The sequence below is a fragment of the Haliotis rufescens genome, unplaced genomic scaffold, assembly GCF_023055435.1.
Source record: "Haliotis rufescens isolate VD_foot unplaced genomic scaffold, xgHalRufe1.0.p SCAF_1, whole genome shotgun sequence".
NCBI lineage: Eukaryota > Metazoa > Mollusca > Gastropoda > Lepetellida > Haliotidae > Haliotis > Haliotis rufescens.
Window position 1 is genome coordinate 3,203,819 of NW_025963779.1, and position 15,289 is coordinate 3,219,107.

A 15,289-nucleotide genomic window follows, 5' to 3' on the forward strand; every position below is an offset into this window, starting at 1 on the left:
ATCTATATCCACCTATGGGAACAGCCGACCAGCGCCATAATTGCCCGTATCGTGTTGCAACAGCTTCCCAGAATCCCCTAGAGGGGCATCATCGGGAGATAGATAGGTTTGGGTCACACTATTTGTATCAGCCACTAATTCAAACTTGGAGACATTTGATATGAATGTAACAGGCAGGCAGCACGTGCAATATCAGGAATACAGATCGATCTGTTTTAATATAATCTCTTTCTATGCAGATCATGTAACAAATTGGCTTGCAAAACTAGAAAGTCGGGAATTTTGTAGCAAATTAAGTACTGCAATTATTGTTCTGTCAAGGATGTAGTATACATCCTTCGTAGTTAGGATCAGAACTTTTCGGCCACCTCATAAATGTCATATCTGTCAAAGGGAAATCTGGATATAACCAACTTATAACAGTGCTATGTGTGCAGTAGACTAAGTGACTGGTGTTGTGCAGCATGAACACTTTGCTGTTAATACCACGCCATGTATCTGTATATTCATTGCTGTATTACATGCTATAAGGTGTCACCCTATAGTCCAGTATAAACAGGGTTCACACACAATCTAGGCCATCATCTGTATATTCATTGCTGTATTACATGCTATAAGGTGTCACCCTATAGTCCAGTATAAACAGGGGTCACACACAATCTAGGCCATCTGCTGGGATTATACACAATGTCAAACTAAGAGCTCATGGCAGGCAAATTGGGAAAAAAATATTTTCTTTTCTAATTGGTATTTTCTTTAAGTTCTTATTTCTTAATTTCAGAGGTATTTTAAACAATGTAGTTTAGCAATGCAATAATGTAAAATTAAGTGAAAGCCTCTTTTCCTTTTTTGGTCCTTTTGTCAGTAAAATACAAGCCACCTCGACCAAGCCACCACAATAACATTAACCATAGTAACATGAATCTGAACTTGGAGCCGAATAACGGCCTCTGAGCAGGTCTTGATAAATCCATGATATGGTACTCTACACACCAGTACAACTCCTGTCTGGACCACGACAACCACAATACAGGGTGGGCATGGGATACACTGATATCACTCTCAACTCTGCTACAGCAATACGATGGCAGGTGAGTATCGAACTGCAAGCTATGGTTGGTGATGGACCCTCATATGTCAGCATTGAAACACCATCACAGGAAGTTTGTTTGTTTGTTTGTTGTTTCACGCTGCACTCCAGCTTTCTAACGCGGTCAGTCAATAATCAGGTCTGGACAAGACAATCCAGTGATTGACATCATGAGCATCGATCCATGCAACTGTGATACAATGACATGCATCAAACAAGTTAGCGAGCCTGACCACCCGATCCTGTTAAGTCACCTTTTACAACAAGCAGAGTCACCTTTTACGGCAAGCATGGGTTGCTGAAGACCTATTCTACCCCGTAATCTTCAGGGGTCGGTGGTGGTCTGAGACTGTTCTAGTTGTACACATCAACTGGAGTTAGCATCAAACAAGTTAGCAAGCCTGACCACCCAATCCCATTAGTCGTGTCTTACGACAAGCATAGTCACCTTTTACAGCAAGCATGGGTTGCTGAAGACCTTTTCTACCCTGGATCTTCACGGGTCTCACAGGAAGTGACGACATGTCCACGGTATGGCAGCATGCAATGTATCCCACACAACAATATTGTTGACAGGCTTAAACATCATTGCCCACAACAATGACACCTGGCATTAACTTTCCATTTCCGTCAAGACAGAGCAACTGTTTTGTTAAGCAGATATCAGCAACATTCAAAATAAAACACAAGTACCAGTAAACCAAAGCAAACCAGTGGCTGATAGCATGAACACCAAACTAAGTCATCAGGGTATGATGCAACACCAGATCCTCTATTTAGCTGACTACTACCACATGCACAGGAACTGGGGATTCATTTGGACCCCCAAAACACGAGATGTCAAGCATTGAGACCAGGAGATGCAATCTGGGATCTGTTCTGGCCCGTGTGTAACAGTATTCCAGTTATATCACGGCATGTCAACAAGGGCCTCTGATACACTGGTTGTTCCAAACATACACAAGGCAATAGTGTCATTGATCAGGAGAACACAAAAGTGACAGAATCAATAACAAACGGATGACTCAACTCATCCAGTTTCATTTTAATTCATTTACTGCTCTGTTGGCTTTCAATAATTCTTTCTGCATGAAAGATCCTGTCAGTTTTGATAAAAAGCAACAAATTCTTTTTTTATCCAATCCATAGGGTAGGGGATCAGTAAGTGCATTAATGAGGCCAACATTTCTTTTAATACCTGTTTCAAACATTTTCTAACACTTGGAGATTTGTTTTATACTTAGGTTCTAATTACTACTGAAAATAAGGCCTGATACCAGATAGATTTGACTCAGGCCAACTGGCAAGACAGGAGGTTTGACTCCACATGTTCTGTAGATCAATCGTTGGGTGCAGCCGTCTTTCGACTACAGTTCATTTCGCCAACAGTCTGTTCAACTACAGTAATGTGGTAAGGTGGGTGATTCCATTAAACTCAGTAAATGTGATCCTCACTTGATAATGGCCAGGTCCAAACTCCATAATACTGGAGAGAAAAACGTAATACAATTCAAGCCTGAAATAAAGTAAAATAGTCTCTCTCGGGAGAAGCTGGGCAGGAAATAAGGGGAAGCACTCTGACTGAACAACAGATATTAACAAGCTCAGCTTCCCCTTCCCCTGAGTAGTATCCCATACGTCTTCCGTTATGTTAGTATAAAAGAATTACAGAACAGACATTTATTCAAGGAAAAGACATGGTATCACTGAGCCCCTTGTCTACATTAAAACATGCATATTCATATCAGAGCACAGATGCTGGACTGTAACAGGTAACTCTAAATTGTATGTTGAACATTTTATAAATCTCGACAAATAATGTCAAGTTATCTCTGATTTAGACTGTAGAAGCTGGATACAATCGATCAACATGGCTAACCCTGGTATGATAAGGTTGTGGACAAATGCACACAAAATGATGCTCATCTTCATTTACAGATACACCATTTGCTTACAAAATTCACTAAACCTGGCACATGGCTTACTAATAACAACAAAAAGATTATTTATTTACACTTACAGGAATTCATAGCGAAGGATTAACTAACTTCTTTCCTTTAAGTAAACACATTTCTTAAAAACACTGCTGAGTAGATTAATTATCAGATGTTTTAGTAACTTACTGTATACCGAAGGTATAAGAGTATTTTATGCACAATACGCATTTAGTTAGGCTTGAATTGTTTGATAGACATTTCTGAGAAGTTGATGGATGACAAAGTAGACAAAAATTTACGGATAACAACTCCTTTAAACACTGAAATAGCGATGTTTCGGTATAGATGCTTATACCGTTGTCAACTTGGTTAAACTGTTGACCAATACAGAACACAAAGAGTTAGGTTTCAGAAGTAAATTGATATTATATTGTTCATCAGCTGCTGCACTACTGAACAGGACAATTATTTCTCAGATATTGTTTGCTGAAATGTTGGTTAAATATTGATATTAGGAATATTGCTTGTTGACTATATTATGATATGTTATATTTGCTCTCTCTCTCTCTCTCTCTCTCTCTCTCTCTCTCTCTCTCTTTATAGGAGTGTCCCACATTTAAATTACTAAGCGTGGTGTTCTTTAGAGATACCTTTAAATGAGTGTCCCACATTATATAACTAAGCGTGGTGTTCTTTAGAGATACCTTTAAATGAGTGTCCCACATTTAAATTACTAAGCGTGGTGTTCTTTAGAGATCAAAGGCCGTCTTAATTGACATTGAGTTCATCCTGTTATTCATAACATATTTAAGTGATGTCGTGTCACTCCATATCAGAACCATGGCAAACGCACAAGTTCAAATAAAGTTCATTGAAAGTGTCAGAGGAGGCGTACATTTGTACTATGATGGCTTTAAGTTTCGGTCTAAGAGCAGTCGTGGTGAAAGAAGATACTGGTCCTGTATTGTCAAGGAGTGCACTGCAAGGATCACAACTCTGGGTGAGTTGCTCCACGCCATTGATATCATGGGTCACTCCCACGACCCACTACCATTCGAGTTTGAGGTTGATGCCTGTAAGGCTAGACTGATGGAGAGAGCGAGGACAGAAACGACCCCTATACCCACTATCTACGGAGAGGAGATATCCAGACTACGCCAACATCACGACATCGTCTCAGATGACCTCCTGAAGCAGATACCAGCCCTGAAGTCTCTCACCACTATCCTCTGCCGCCAGAGACACAAGACCTTGCCCCGCCTTCCGGACAGCAGACCCCAGATCCAGCTGGAGGAGAAGTACTCCCATACTGAGGGAGGCGACCAGTTCCTACACCGTGTTAGTGACGACATCCTCATCTTCACTACAGACAAGAACATTGAACATTTGTGTACTGCAGACATTGTATTTTGTGATGGTACATTTTATGCCTGTCCCAAGTTGTTTGATCAGATTTATTGTTTACATGCTGAGGTGTTTGGCCATATGTTTCCATTAGTTTACTGTTTGTTGTCCAATCGAAAAAAAGAGTGTTATGTCAACATGTTTCAGTACCTATGCGATTTTGCTAGTAGAGGAGGTCTAGAGTTTGCCCCACTTACAATTCAGTTGGACTTTGAACGTGCAGCTCACAATGCCGTGACTGATGTATTTCCTGGGACATTAGTTAGAGGGTGTTTCTTTCACTTCACCCAATGTATCTGGAGGAGGGTGCAGAAAGAAGGTCTGGTGATGGACTATAAGGAAGATGAGGAGGTGAAGAAGCTGGTGAGAAGAGCTGCTGCCCTCCCTCTACTACCTCGTGACAAAGTGGATGATGTGTGGCTTGATGCCATTGCTGACTCTCCTGCTGGTCCCAAAGTGACTGCCTTCATGGACTACGTGACAACCAGTTGGGTTCAAGGACAGGCCTTCATGCCAGAGATTTGGAACCATTTCGAAAACCAAGGCCACCGTACCAACAATCACCTGGAAGGGTGGCACAACAAGATAAAGAAACTTGCCAAGAAGTGCCACCCGAACATCTACGAGGTAGTGAAGCTATTTCAGCGAGAGCAGTCACTCAAAGAGGTTGCAGTCCTGAGACTCTCTCACCAGTGGTCAGAACCTTCACGAAGAAAGAAGTACAAGGCAATCGATGCACGTATTGCGTCCCTCAAGATCCAGCTCCTGAACCAACACCTGAGTGAGATGGAATATGCTGACCACGTGGGCGACCTCCTTCATCTGCAGTAATGACATTAAATCCATTATGATATTCATATGCTATTCATATTCATCAATGTAAAGTTTTGATGAATATGTTATCCTTGTTGAATAAAAAATGAGAAAACAAGACTTGTTTTGTTATATACGGTAACCTGTTAGAATCACAAAGCATGTTTTGACAGCATAGCCGTGAGAGCCACATTATACAATCACGCAACCATAACCATTGCCGCGAGAGCCACATCAATTTGGGTTATCTATTTTCGAAATGTGGCTTTGCCGGCCTGTAACCGTTTTGATGACATTGTAGGGAGAGTGGGCGCCCATTAGATTGGATAACAACTTCTTTATGTACTGAAAAGGCAATGTTTTGGTATTGATCCTAATACCGTTGTCGATGCTTTACAGTAAATAAAGAAATTGTTATCCATAAATTGTGTCTACTGTGTCAAGAGGACATGTTGGACAAGTTGTTTATTAGTCATAAATTTCTGTACGTCTTTGGGGTAAAATACATCTGTGGATGAGAAGAGATTTCTAAATCTCACACTTTTCCAAATATAATATAAATTCTTTGTCATACAAACCCTTTGAACTTTCCATAACAGAGCTGTGCCAGTTTTGCAGATATTGATCATTAATACATCTTCTACCTTTGAAGCCAGCCATAGTGTACAACAATCAAAATGGGTGATCAAAAGACTGAAACAAGTCCACAATGAGTTATTATTCCTTTCACAAAACAAACCCATGGGGGGTTATCAGCAATATGAGGTCGATTAAAATCAACTGGTATAAAATGTTTCTTTATTTGGGGATTTTCTTATTTGTGTGATTTTATGCTGAAATATTATAATGCATTTTCACATTTCAATATACAGTGATTCTTCCAAATTTACCGTAGATCATAAAAGTTGGTGTTGTGAACAAGGAACAGATGCAATTTTTATAAATTTTAAATGTCCTCTTTCAATTAGATTTGTATTTTCAAATCCCAAATTGCCGAACCATAGGTTAATATCAGGGCAGTCATTGTGTCAGATGCTGATAACATCAATCAATTGGCAAGTTAATATTTCGTGCTTTCTTTAATAATGCAAACATAGCATTTTATTCATTTTCAACTAACATTTCTATTGCCATTGTGAATACCTGAACAGGTTTCTCTGGAAGGTAAGCTCTGTGATTGTTGTGAGAATGTAGAACACAAGAACAAATGATACATCGAAAATAACAACATCTCTCATCAGACATTGTTTGTGTATATATGGGTTGTATACTCCCCAGGGAGCTGAGAATGATTCTTGAGTGCACATTGATCCAGTGACTGGGGTAATAATACCACTCTGAACAAGCCCGAGTGGTGTTGACATATGCGCAATATAAATGGTGTATTATTATTTTATGGGCAGAGTATAAAGACGAGGATTGGAGTTGTCCCAGATGATGACTCGAGTAGTCCATTATTCTATAGGTAGGATTATTTTACCCCCTTTTTTGTTAGTAGTCATAATGGGAATAGTCATAATTGGAGTGTACTGACCGATCAAGCAAGGATTACCTGAAATGCACAAACGTAGAGTCCCAATTTCACACACTGACACTAATTCCAACTGCACAGCCTTCACTGGGACATGACACATGCATAAGGGGTATAATTGGTTTATTATAATTGAGTGAGTTTGATTTTAAGCCGCTTTTAGAAATATTCCAGCAATATCACGGCGGGGGACACCAGAAATGGGCTTCACACATTGTACCCATGTCGGGAATCGAACCCGGGTTTTCAGCGTGACGAGCGAACGCTTTAACCACCAGACTACCCGACCGCCCCGGTTTATTATAAAGATTAGCCCCTCTGTTTACGCTAGGGCTAGGTATTGTGCATCGTTTATTCGTAACTCTTGTACAGCTGTAAACATTGAACAAAATACAAAAGCCTATCTATGAATTTTGAACTAAGACTGTTTGTTTGTTAGAACTATTTCACATCCAGTAAATGCAACAATGGCTACACAAGAATTACTTGTCATGTGGTGCAGGATCAAGTCTTAAAATGTCCAAGCTCCAAAGATGTGCTAAGTAAACCGGGTTATTGAGCAGGTATGAAAACATGCATGAAGAACTATAGACAGTAAATATTCTGATAACAAAAAGACTCCAAACGTGTCAATGACCTCATGTAATCTTGCTGATCTCTCGCTCCAGAGAAGGCGATGAACAAATTATAAGCATAGGGATTCCATTATCGAACACACATTTTTATATTACCTATACATCCGCCACCCAATCAAGGAATGGATTCTTATCTCAGTGAATTGACTTAACACATGATACATTTTCCAACTGGATAGGACACACACCCTATTCTCTGCAGTTTAAAAGGTAACAAGCAGGGCACCATCCACCACCTATTCCCAGTGTTGATAAGGAAGCAAATAAATTAATAAGATCAACTACATTATGTTGCCAATGGCAACTATTGATGTTTTCTTGAAAATGTCTGACACTAGTTTTCTTCCTTTATCAGTCGATTCTGTAAAATAATCAGGTATTTAAGAATGTGGTCTTAATGGAGTAGGGTGAATTTTTCAAATGATCTTACATTGTATTTTAATGTTATACATATCTATGGTCATAATTATATCACATTAACCTGCATGCCTTACCTTATTATATTTTTTTTATGAATGTTAATTGTACCGAATATTCTACAAGTTAAAAAAAGTCTCAGTATCAAAACTGAATGGTTGAACATTTTAGATAATATTTATTTTAATATCTGGTTCACACGAGAGAGTCAACAAGAGACATATTTTCTCTGATGAAATGAATACATAATATGACTAATAAACCAATCCGGTAATATATTATCATAACTGTCTAGGCCCACAAACACAAAGATCATTTACCCAGCACCTTCCTAAATATATTATTTCTATCAAGGGACCATGCACAACAGACACGACAGTTAATGTACCACGAAAACAGGTGACACTTCCTTCAACGCTTTCATTGTTTACATCGGTCGGTTGATAAAGCGTACGAAACCTAGTTTATGATTTGACAGCTCTATGGCATCTCTTGACGACCCAGTTAAGCTTCATGTAGTTTTGTTTATCTCATCACTACTGTTGAGTTAACAGATGTGAATGCAGCGATCATGCACATTAATCGCCACGGCAGCAAAACACGTCATTGTTGTGTCGTGTCGAATGAAAACAAAATAGTGATCAGCTGTGTGTATGGTGTGTACTCACGTATGCGCTGTCGCAAGCCTCGTCTGCTTGGTGGCATGGCATCGTCTGGACGTCGGTGATCTGCGCGTTCGGAAGCTATGGAACTCATTATGTCTACCCATCAACACTAATCAGAGCCTGAGTCTAATGTGTGTGGCACTTTGGCGACCATCTTCCCCATCATATTCCTCGCCGCCATATTAGCACATGTGTGGTCACGTGATGTGAGTCGAAGCATTCCGTCTGTGAGTGAAAGTAAGAAATGTCTCGAGGGGTTTGTGTAGCATTTCGAAACAACCGAAATATGACGCCGACTTTGATAATATGGGCTATGTTTATTGTTGAACCAGGGACACTGTTTCGTTCACGTTGTTTCCTGTTCATATTACTGATCGATGTCATGGCAGGATATATAATACGTGTATATGATCTGTAATACCGGTAATAACACGTCTATGATAATTTGTGAGCATGGTTGACTCTTCATATCTAATTCAGCTAATATTGAATGTGTGTCAGGCACGGATCAAGGATTTTAAAAAAAGTAAGGAGGGGGGTCGGTGTGCACTTGTGGCAATTGTAACTTCAATATGTGGGAGGGGGGTGGGGGGTGTACCCAAAAGCCTACCCCTAAAATCACCAACACGATATGTACACCATTATTAATTTTACTTCAACAAACAAATCAACATATTATCATGGATTGGCCGCGCCCCTTGGTCTAGTGGATAGAGCGTCTACCCGGAGAGTGGAAGGTCGGTGGTTCGATCCCCGGCCGCGCCATACCAAAGACGTTAAAAGATGGAGCTTGTTGTTACCCTGCCTGGCGCTCGGCATCAATAGGACTGGTCGGCTCGGAGTTAGTACTACATGCATGTGTCTGAGTGGGGTATGCATGATAAACTGCGGCATGGTTTCTCAGTGGGCGAGCACTTTATAAATCCGACATAAGCCTGTCATAAAATGAGTGAGTGAATTGGGTTTAACGCCACTTTTAACAGTATTCCCGTTAAATCGCGACGTGTCAGATTTATGTGTGAGGAAAGCCCGACGTGATGCAGGTCTCAGACGTTTACAACTTCGGTGAAACCCACGAACACGGGTATGGTGCTGACAAACCAAGAAACATAATCTGGGCGAACCGGGATTCGAACCCACAAGCATAGGTCTGGCGTGCCCAAGGGACGCAACTCTGCACAGCGAATCGCGGCGGTCATAAAATGATGTGACACATATAGCAACAAAGCTTTAAAAGAGTTACACCATATAACGTTGAGAAAGAGTTGCCTGAGTTTGAAATGTTCAACATTCGCCAAACATTGTGTAATACGTTCATACACTTTTGCACTCGTCGTGTGCTAACAACAATATACACGGGTTACGCACATGATACTCTCCCAAAAAAATAGGGGATGATGAAATATAAATTTTATGATCGTATGGCAAGCCGTTTTCACATTTATTACAGAATTACAGATACCTTCAATTGTTTTAAAGATATCTTGAAATGAATTGAAGATATCTTGAATGGAATTGAAGATATCTTGAATGGAATTGAAGATATCTTAAATGCAGATAATTGTAGATATCTGCAATAAAATATAAGATATCTTCAATTGTTTTAAAGATATCTTGAAATGAATTGAAAATATCTTGAATGGAATTGAAGATATCTTGAAAAGAATTGCTGATATCTTAAATTCGATTATTGATATCAAAATATGAGTTAAAGATATCAAAATGTCATGTTTTGCTATGATGTCATTAATTCAATTCCTGATATCTTGAAACTAAATACGGATATCATAAATTAATTATTGATATCTTCAATTGTTGCCATTATTAAAGATGTAACATTAATAATGTCACTTAAATTAGATAACTGATATCAATAATTGATATAAAGATATCATCAAAAGTATTAATGATGTCTTTAATTGGATGTTTGATATCCGTAACGGGCAGAATTAATGAAATCTTGAATTGAATTAAAGATATCTCTAATTGAATTAAAGATATCTCTAATTGAATTACGATATCTGCAATGCATTTGTGGATATGTATAACTTATTTCAAGATATCTTGAATTGAATTTAAGATATCTTGAATTTATTTCTAATATATTTATGTACTGTAGGATGGTAATTGTTTAATGATATCTTAAATACATTTAGAGATATCACAAACTAATTTCTTAGATATCTTTAAATAAAATACAGATATCTTTAAAACAATTGAAGATATCTGTAATTCCGTAATAAATGTGAAAACGGCTTGCCATATGATCGCGCGATATCGGTCGTCAGAAGAAAGATCAGCTTTGAAAAATGACTGCTAGAGAAAGAACGGTTTCGGAACCAAAACCTAACGCCCCATCTCACCCGTTACATTGCACGTGGGCCATGCAGTCTGCCGTGCACGTGGGTACGGGGGGCCATTCTTGATTTTGACACGTTCGTGAAAGTGCTTGTTTGTTTGTTGTTTAACGCCGCATTCAGAAATGTTCCAAATCTATGACGGCGGTCTGTAAATAATCGAGTCTGGACCAGACAATCCAGTGATTGACATCATGAGCATCGGTCTACGCAATTGGGATACGATGTCATGCATCAACCAAGTCAGCGAGTCTGACCACCCGATCCCGTTAGTCGCCTCTTAGGACAAGCATAGTCGCCTTTACGGCAAGCAAGGGTTGCTGAAGACCTATTCTAACCCGGGTCTTCAAGGATACGGTGAAAGGTCAAATTGCAATGAGCAATTAGTATTCATTATCCACAGTAACACGTAAGCTCCCTACTCTTGCTTTAATGCAGTTTCTGTGATCAGATTGGGACTGCGTCGTCTACAACGTGATGCTGCGTCCCAACTGATCCCACAGATGCTCGATTGGATTCAGGTCCAGGCTTCGAGAAGGCCAATGCACAGTCTCAATGGCGTTGTTCTGAACATGGTTAGTCACAATTCGGCAGTGTCATCTATAAAGACAGGTCGTGTGCCAAGTGAAGGTTTATCAAAATGAAGCACAACAAAACCGTCTAATATGGTATCTTGGTACCTTTGTCCATTCATTGTCCCCTGAACTGTAACCAAATCAAGTTTACAATCAAAGGCGCAACACCCCCATACCATCACTGAGCCGCCACCACATGCCAGTGTTTCCTGGACGTTGTTCTGAGATGTTCCTCTTTGCCACATTGTCTACCAGCAGTGAGGTGCTACACAAACCGACTCTCACAGACCAATGAATCCCCTTGCATGACCTCAAGTTCCAGAGTGCTTGAGACTGACATAGGCTAAATGGTCCCCCGTGTGGTGGGGTGAGAGGAGTGGGCGTCTTGTTGGTCTTCTGGCCCTAATGCTTGTGAATTCAGTCGACGCATGATGGTGCTAAGGGACACTGTAATGTGGGTAGGCCAGTGATGACGAAGAACAGTGCACGTTGAAGTTGGCAGCCGTCTCTGGCGCTGGTCTTCCATGGACGTCCTGATCTCGGCAAGTCCCACACATGTCCAGTAAACGTGTTCTCTAATGAGTGACTGATTACAGTGTGATTAATGTTCGACACTTGATGATTATAGTAGATCTCTTCTAAATGATTGTAATTGTTGTTTGTAACTTAAAATTGTTGTGACTTGATTATATACACATGTACTCTGGGCTGGAGGCCTTTATTACAGAATAAAAGAGTCTTGAAGTCTTGAATGTTCGACACGGTGGCAATAGCCCGACATGACATGCGAGATTGGTGCCTGCTATGCAGTGACTTGCCATCTTTGATGTTCTGGGATAGTACACTTAGGCATTTCAGTTACACTCGTTCCAAAGACAGACTTTCAACTTGGTAGAATTTCATTCAAATTTAATAGTAAAGACGCATGAACATTCTGTCATCAAACATCTTGGGCAGCAGGTAAGCTGGCTACATTCCACAGACAGAAGATGTGTCTTTTACCATTTGAAAATCTCTACATTGAAAATGAACTCGCAATTACACTTCAAGTGTAAGTTTAATACTTTTGACGAGGTGTGTATATCCCATTTCGAATTGGTTGAATTTGATACCATATTTCTGATGTACACATTTTACTTAGTTTAAATGTTTGTATGGACATAATATTGATATTAATGATATTGTAAATATTAGCCAGGATATCTGTATTACTGAAAACACTCATGATGAATTCAGTACTGGTAACATTGAAAATGACTGTAAACGGGAAAAGCGTTTTGACAACAATATCAAGACTCGTTTAATGGTGAAGATATTAAAGTTTTTTAGATAAGTAATTATTATTTTCTCAGTGAAGTAAATTCCGTGTGTGAAGATACAACCATGTTGTACATGATACGACATACAGTCAGCTGTGAACACATTCAACCTTCAACCATGACTTACATCTAGTCTCTGAAAAAAAGCAGTTGTTAAATTTTCTAAATAAAATATAATACAAAGGAGCTTTATCGCATAGAGAGACAGAACGAGGACCAGCACGGCGCGCAAACGGCACATCTTTTATTTGTTTGTTAGTTGTTTTACGCCGCAATCAGCAATATTTCAGCTATATATGACGGCGGTTTAAAAACAATCGAGTCTGACACAGACAATCCATAGAATGATATCATGAGCATCGATCCACGCAAATGGGATACAATGACATGCATCAACCAAGTCAGCGAGCCTGACCACCTGATCCGGTTAGAGGCCTCTTACGACAAGCATGGGTTGCTGAACACCTATTCTAACGGTAACCTCCCACTGTCAGCCAGCCAGTTGTTTGACACCTTAAAACAACAACTCTTCTGGTTGAGTGCACAGCAAGGCATCATACTGTTACCTCAGATGAATAATGGGGTGAGTGAGTGAGTATGGTTTTACACCGCTTTTGGCAATATTCCAGCAATATCACGGCGGGGGACAGCAGAAATGGGCTTCACACATTGTACCCATGTCGGGAATCGAACCCGGTTCTTCGGCGTGACGAGCGCACGCTTTAACCACTAGGCTACCCGACCGCCCCTAGATGAATAATGGAATTACCCATAGGCCTATACATAACAAAGAAGTGTATTGTGTTAAATATTCTATATTTGATAGGTCTCATCTCATCTCATTAGACAATGTTTATATCATCCATAACACGACAAAATGTACAGAATATAAATTTTAAATATACTATATGATTAATACGTGTTCTTCTCATATCAATATTTAACCACCATCATAATAATTATACGCACTATGTTATGGTCCATAGTGTCTAACCAAGCCTCAGCATATTACCAAGGGCATCCAGAAACTGGATTGGAGTTTTCAGGCTGTGGTAGTAGCTGGGCTCTCAGCCTGACAATTCGGTTGTCAACCTCGCGGTAGACACACTTGCGGCTTGGTGGTGCTGCTTGTAGCAAAGTCCGATTGTTGCGTCACCGCCCCCCAAACCACCAAAGACCAGACCCACGACCATCGGAGATTAAATAGACAACAGCTATATTTCAAAGTTAGCTCATGGACATATGAAATTATTATTATCTCTAACTTTGACCATATCAAATAAGTATTCAGATAAGTTATGAATAATTTTGTTACTTCATCTTGAAACAAATAGATAAATAGCAGTACACTTGGAAATCTACATAAGTATTCAAATAGATATCGTCGTCTCAAAGTAACATACAGACAACTACGTTTATAACGAACACGCTTATGACGAATCGAAGGATTGTTTTTGTCCCGACCACATGCTGTATATATGCTGCATATATAATAACGAACTACGGTTATAACGAACTAAAATGAATGATCTCTTTGAGTTCGTTATAACCGTAGTTTTGTGTAATGTAATGTGGATACACCATAACAACATGGTATTCGTCTTCCAACTCATTAATACAGAGAGGGCAATTACTATTTTCCAACGCTAATTTAGAATTTACCCACCTATCCTTTTCAATCAATAAATTATGAGAACCTACTCCGAACCGAGTTGAGGCTAGTCTATATTTGGAGACATCAATTAATGTTAAATATTTTTCGATAGTAAGAGAATGTTTTATATTCAAATATAGTCTAGTTTCACTGAGTGACATCAACTGGTTTCGCCACATTTGTGTACGTACATTTATTGTCGATTGCTTATCTTATTTATCACTTTGTGTGACAGCCACATATACCCATAACCATATTGGAACAATATTTCCCGGAGTAGCCCGAGTCTTATATTCTGGTTTATAAAGAGCATTATCTACCAAAGCTTTAGAATAGACATACCCCTCTCCATTACAACTGAGAATTTCATCCAGTATTTCACAATACGAATCAATTTGGTAGTCCATAATGGAAGCACACCCACTTTACCATAAACAAAAGCTGACGGTGTTGAACTTCGGACTCTTAATGTTTGTTTAACATACCTTCAGGTACACCAGAGCTGGTGCTTCCATAAACCCCCAAACATCCATAACTTAGTATTGGTAATGTCTTGAACAGTTGATATGGGTGTACCGGAGATATATAGGGATCGGAGTGAGTAAGTGGGTGAGTTGGGTTTAACGCCGCTTTATACAGTATTACAGTCATATCGCGGCGTGTCAGTTTAATGTGGGAGGATAGCCCGAAGTGATGCAGGTCTCAGACGTTTACCACTTCGGTGAAACCCACGAGCACGGGCATGGTGCTGACAAACCTAGAAACATAATCGGGGCGAACCGGGACTTCAGCCCACAATCGTAGGTTTCTGGCGTGCCCAAGGGACACAACTTTGCACAGCGAATTGCGGCGCCTGAGACGACTGGGCCACCCGTGACCCCTATAGGGATTG

The 15,289-nt window shown here is 39.8% G+C and overlaps 1 protein-coding gene across 1 annotated transcript in view; it reads right to left on the reverse strand.

The window, feature by feature from the left end:
• LOC124147018 (anoctamin-8-like) overlaps positions 1 to 8,715 on the reverse strand; it is a 58,897-nt gene extending 50,182 nt beyond the window's left edge. The window contains exon 1 of the mRNA XM_048396415.1: positions 8,496 to 8,715. Coding sequence (XP_048252372.1) covers positions 8,496 to 8,583 — 88 coding nt within the window. The 5' untranslated portion in view covers positions 8,584 to 8,715. The remainder of the gene's footprint in view (positions 1 to 8,495) is intronic.
• Positions 8,716 to 15,289: the final 6,574 nt, after the last annotated feature.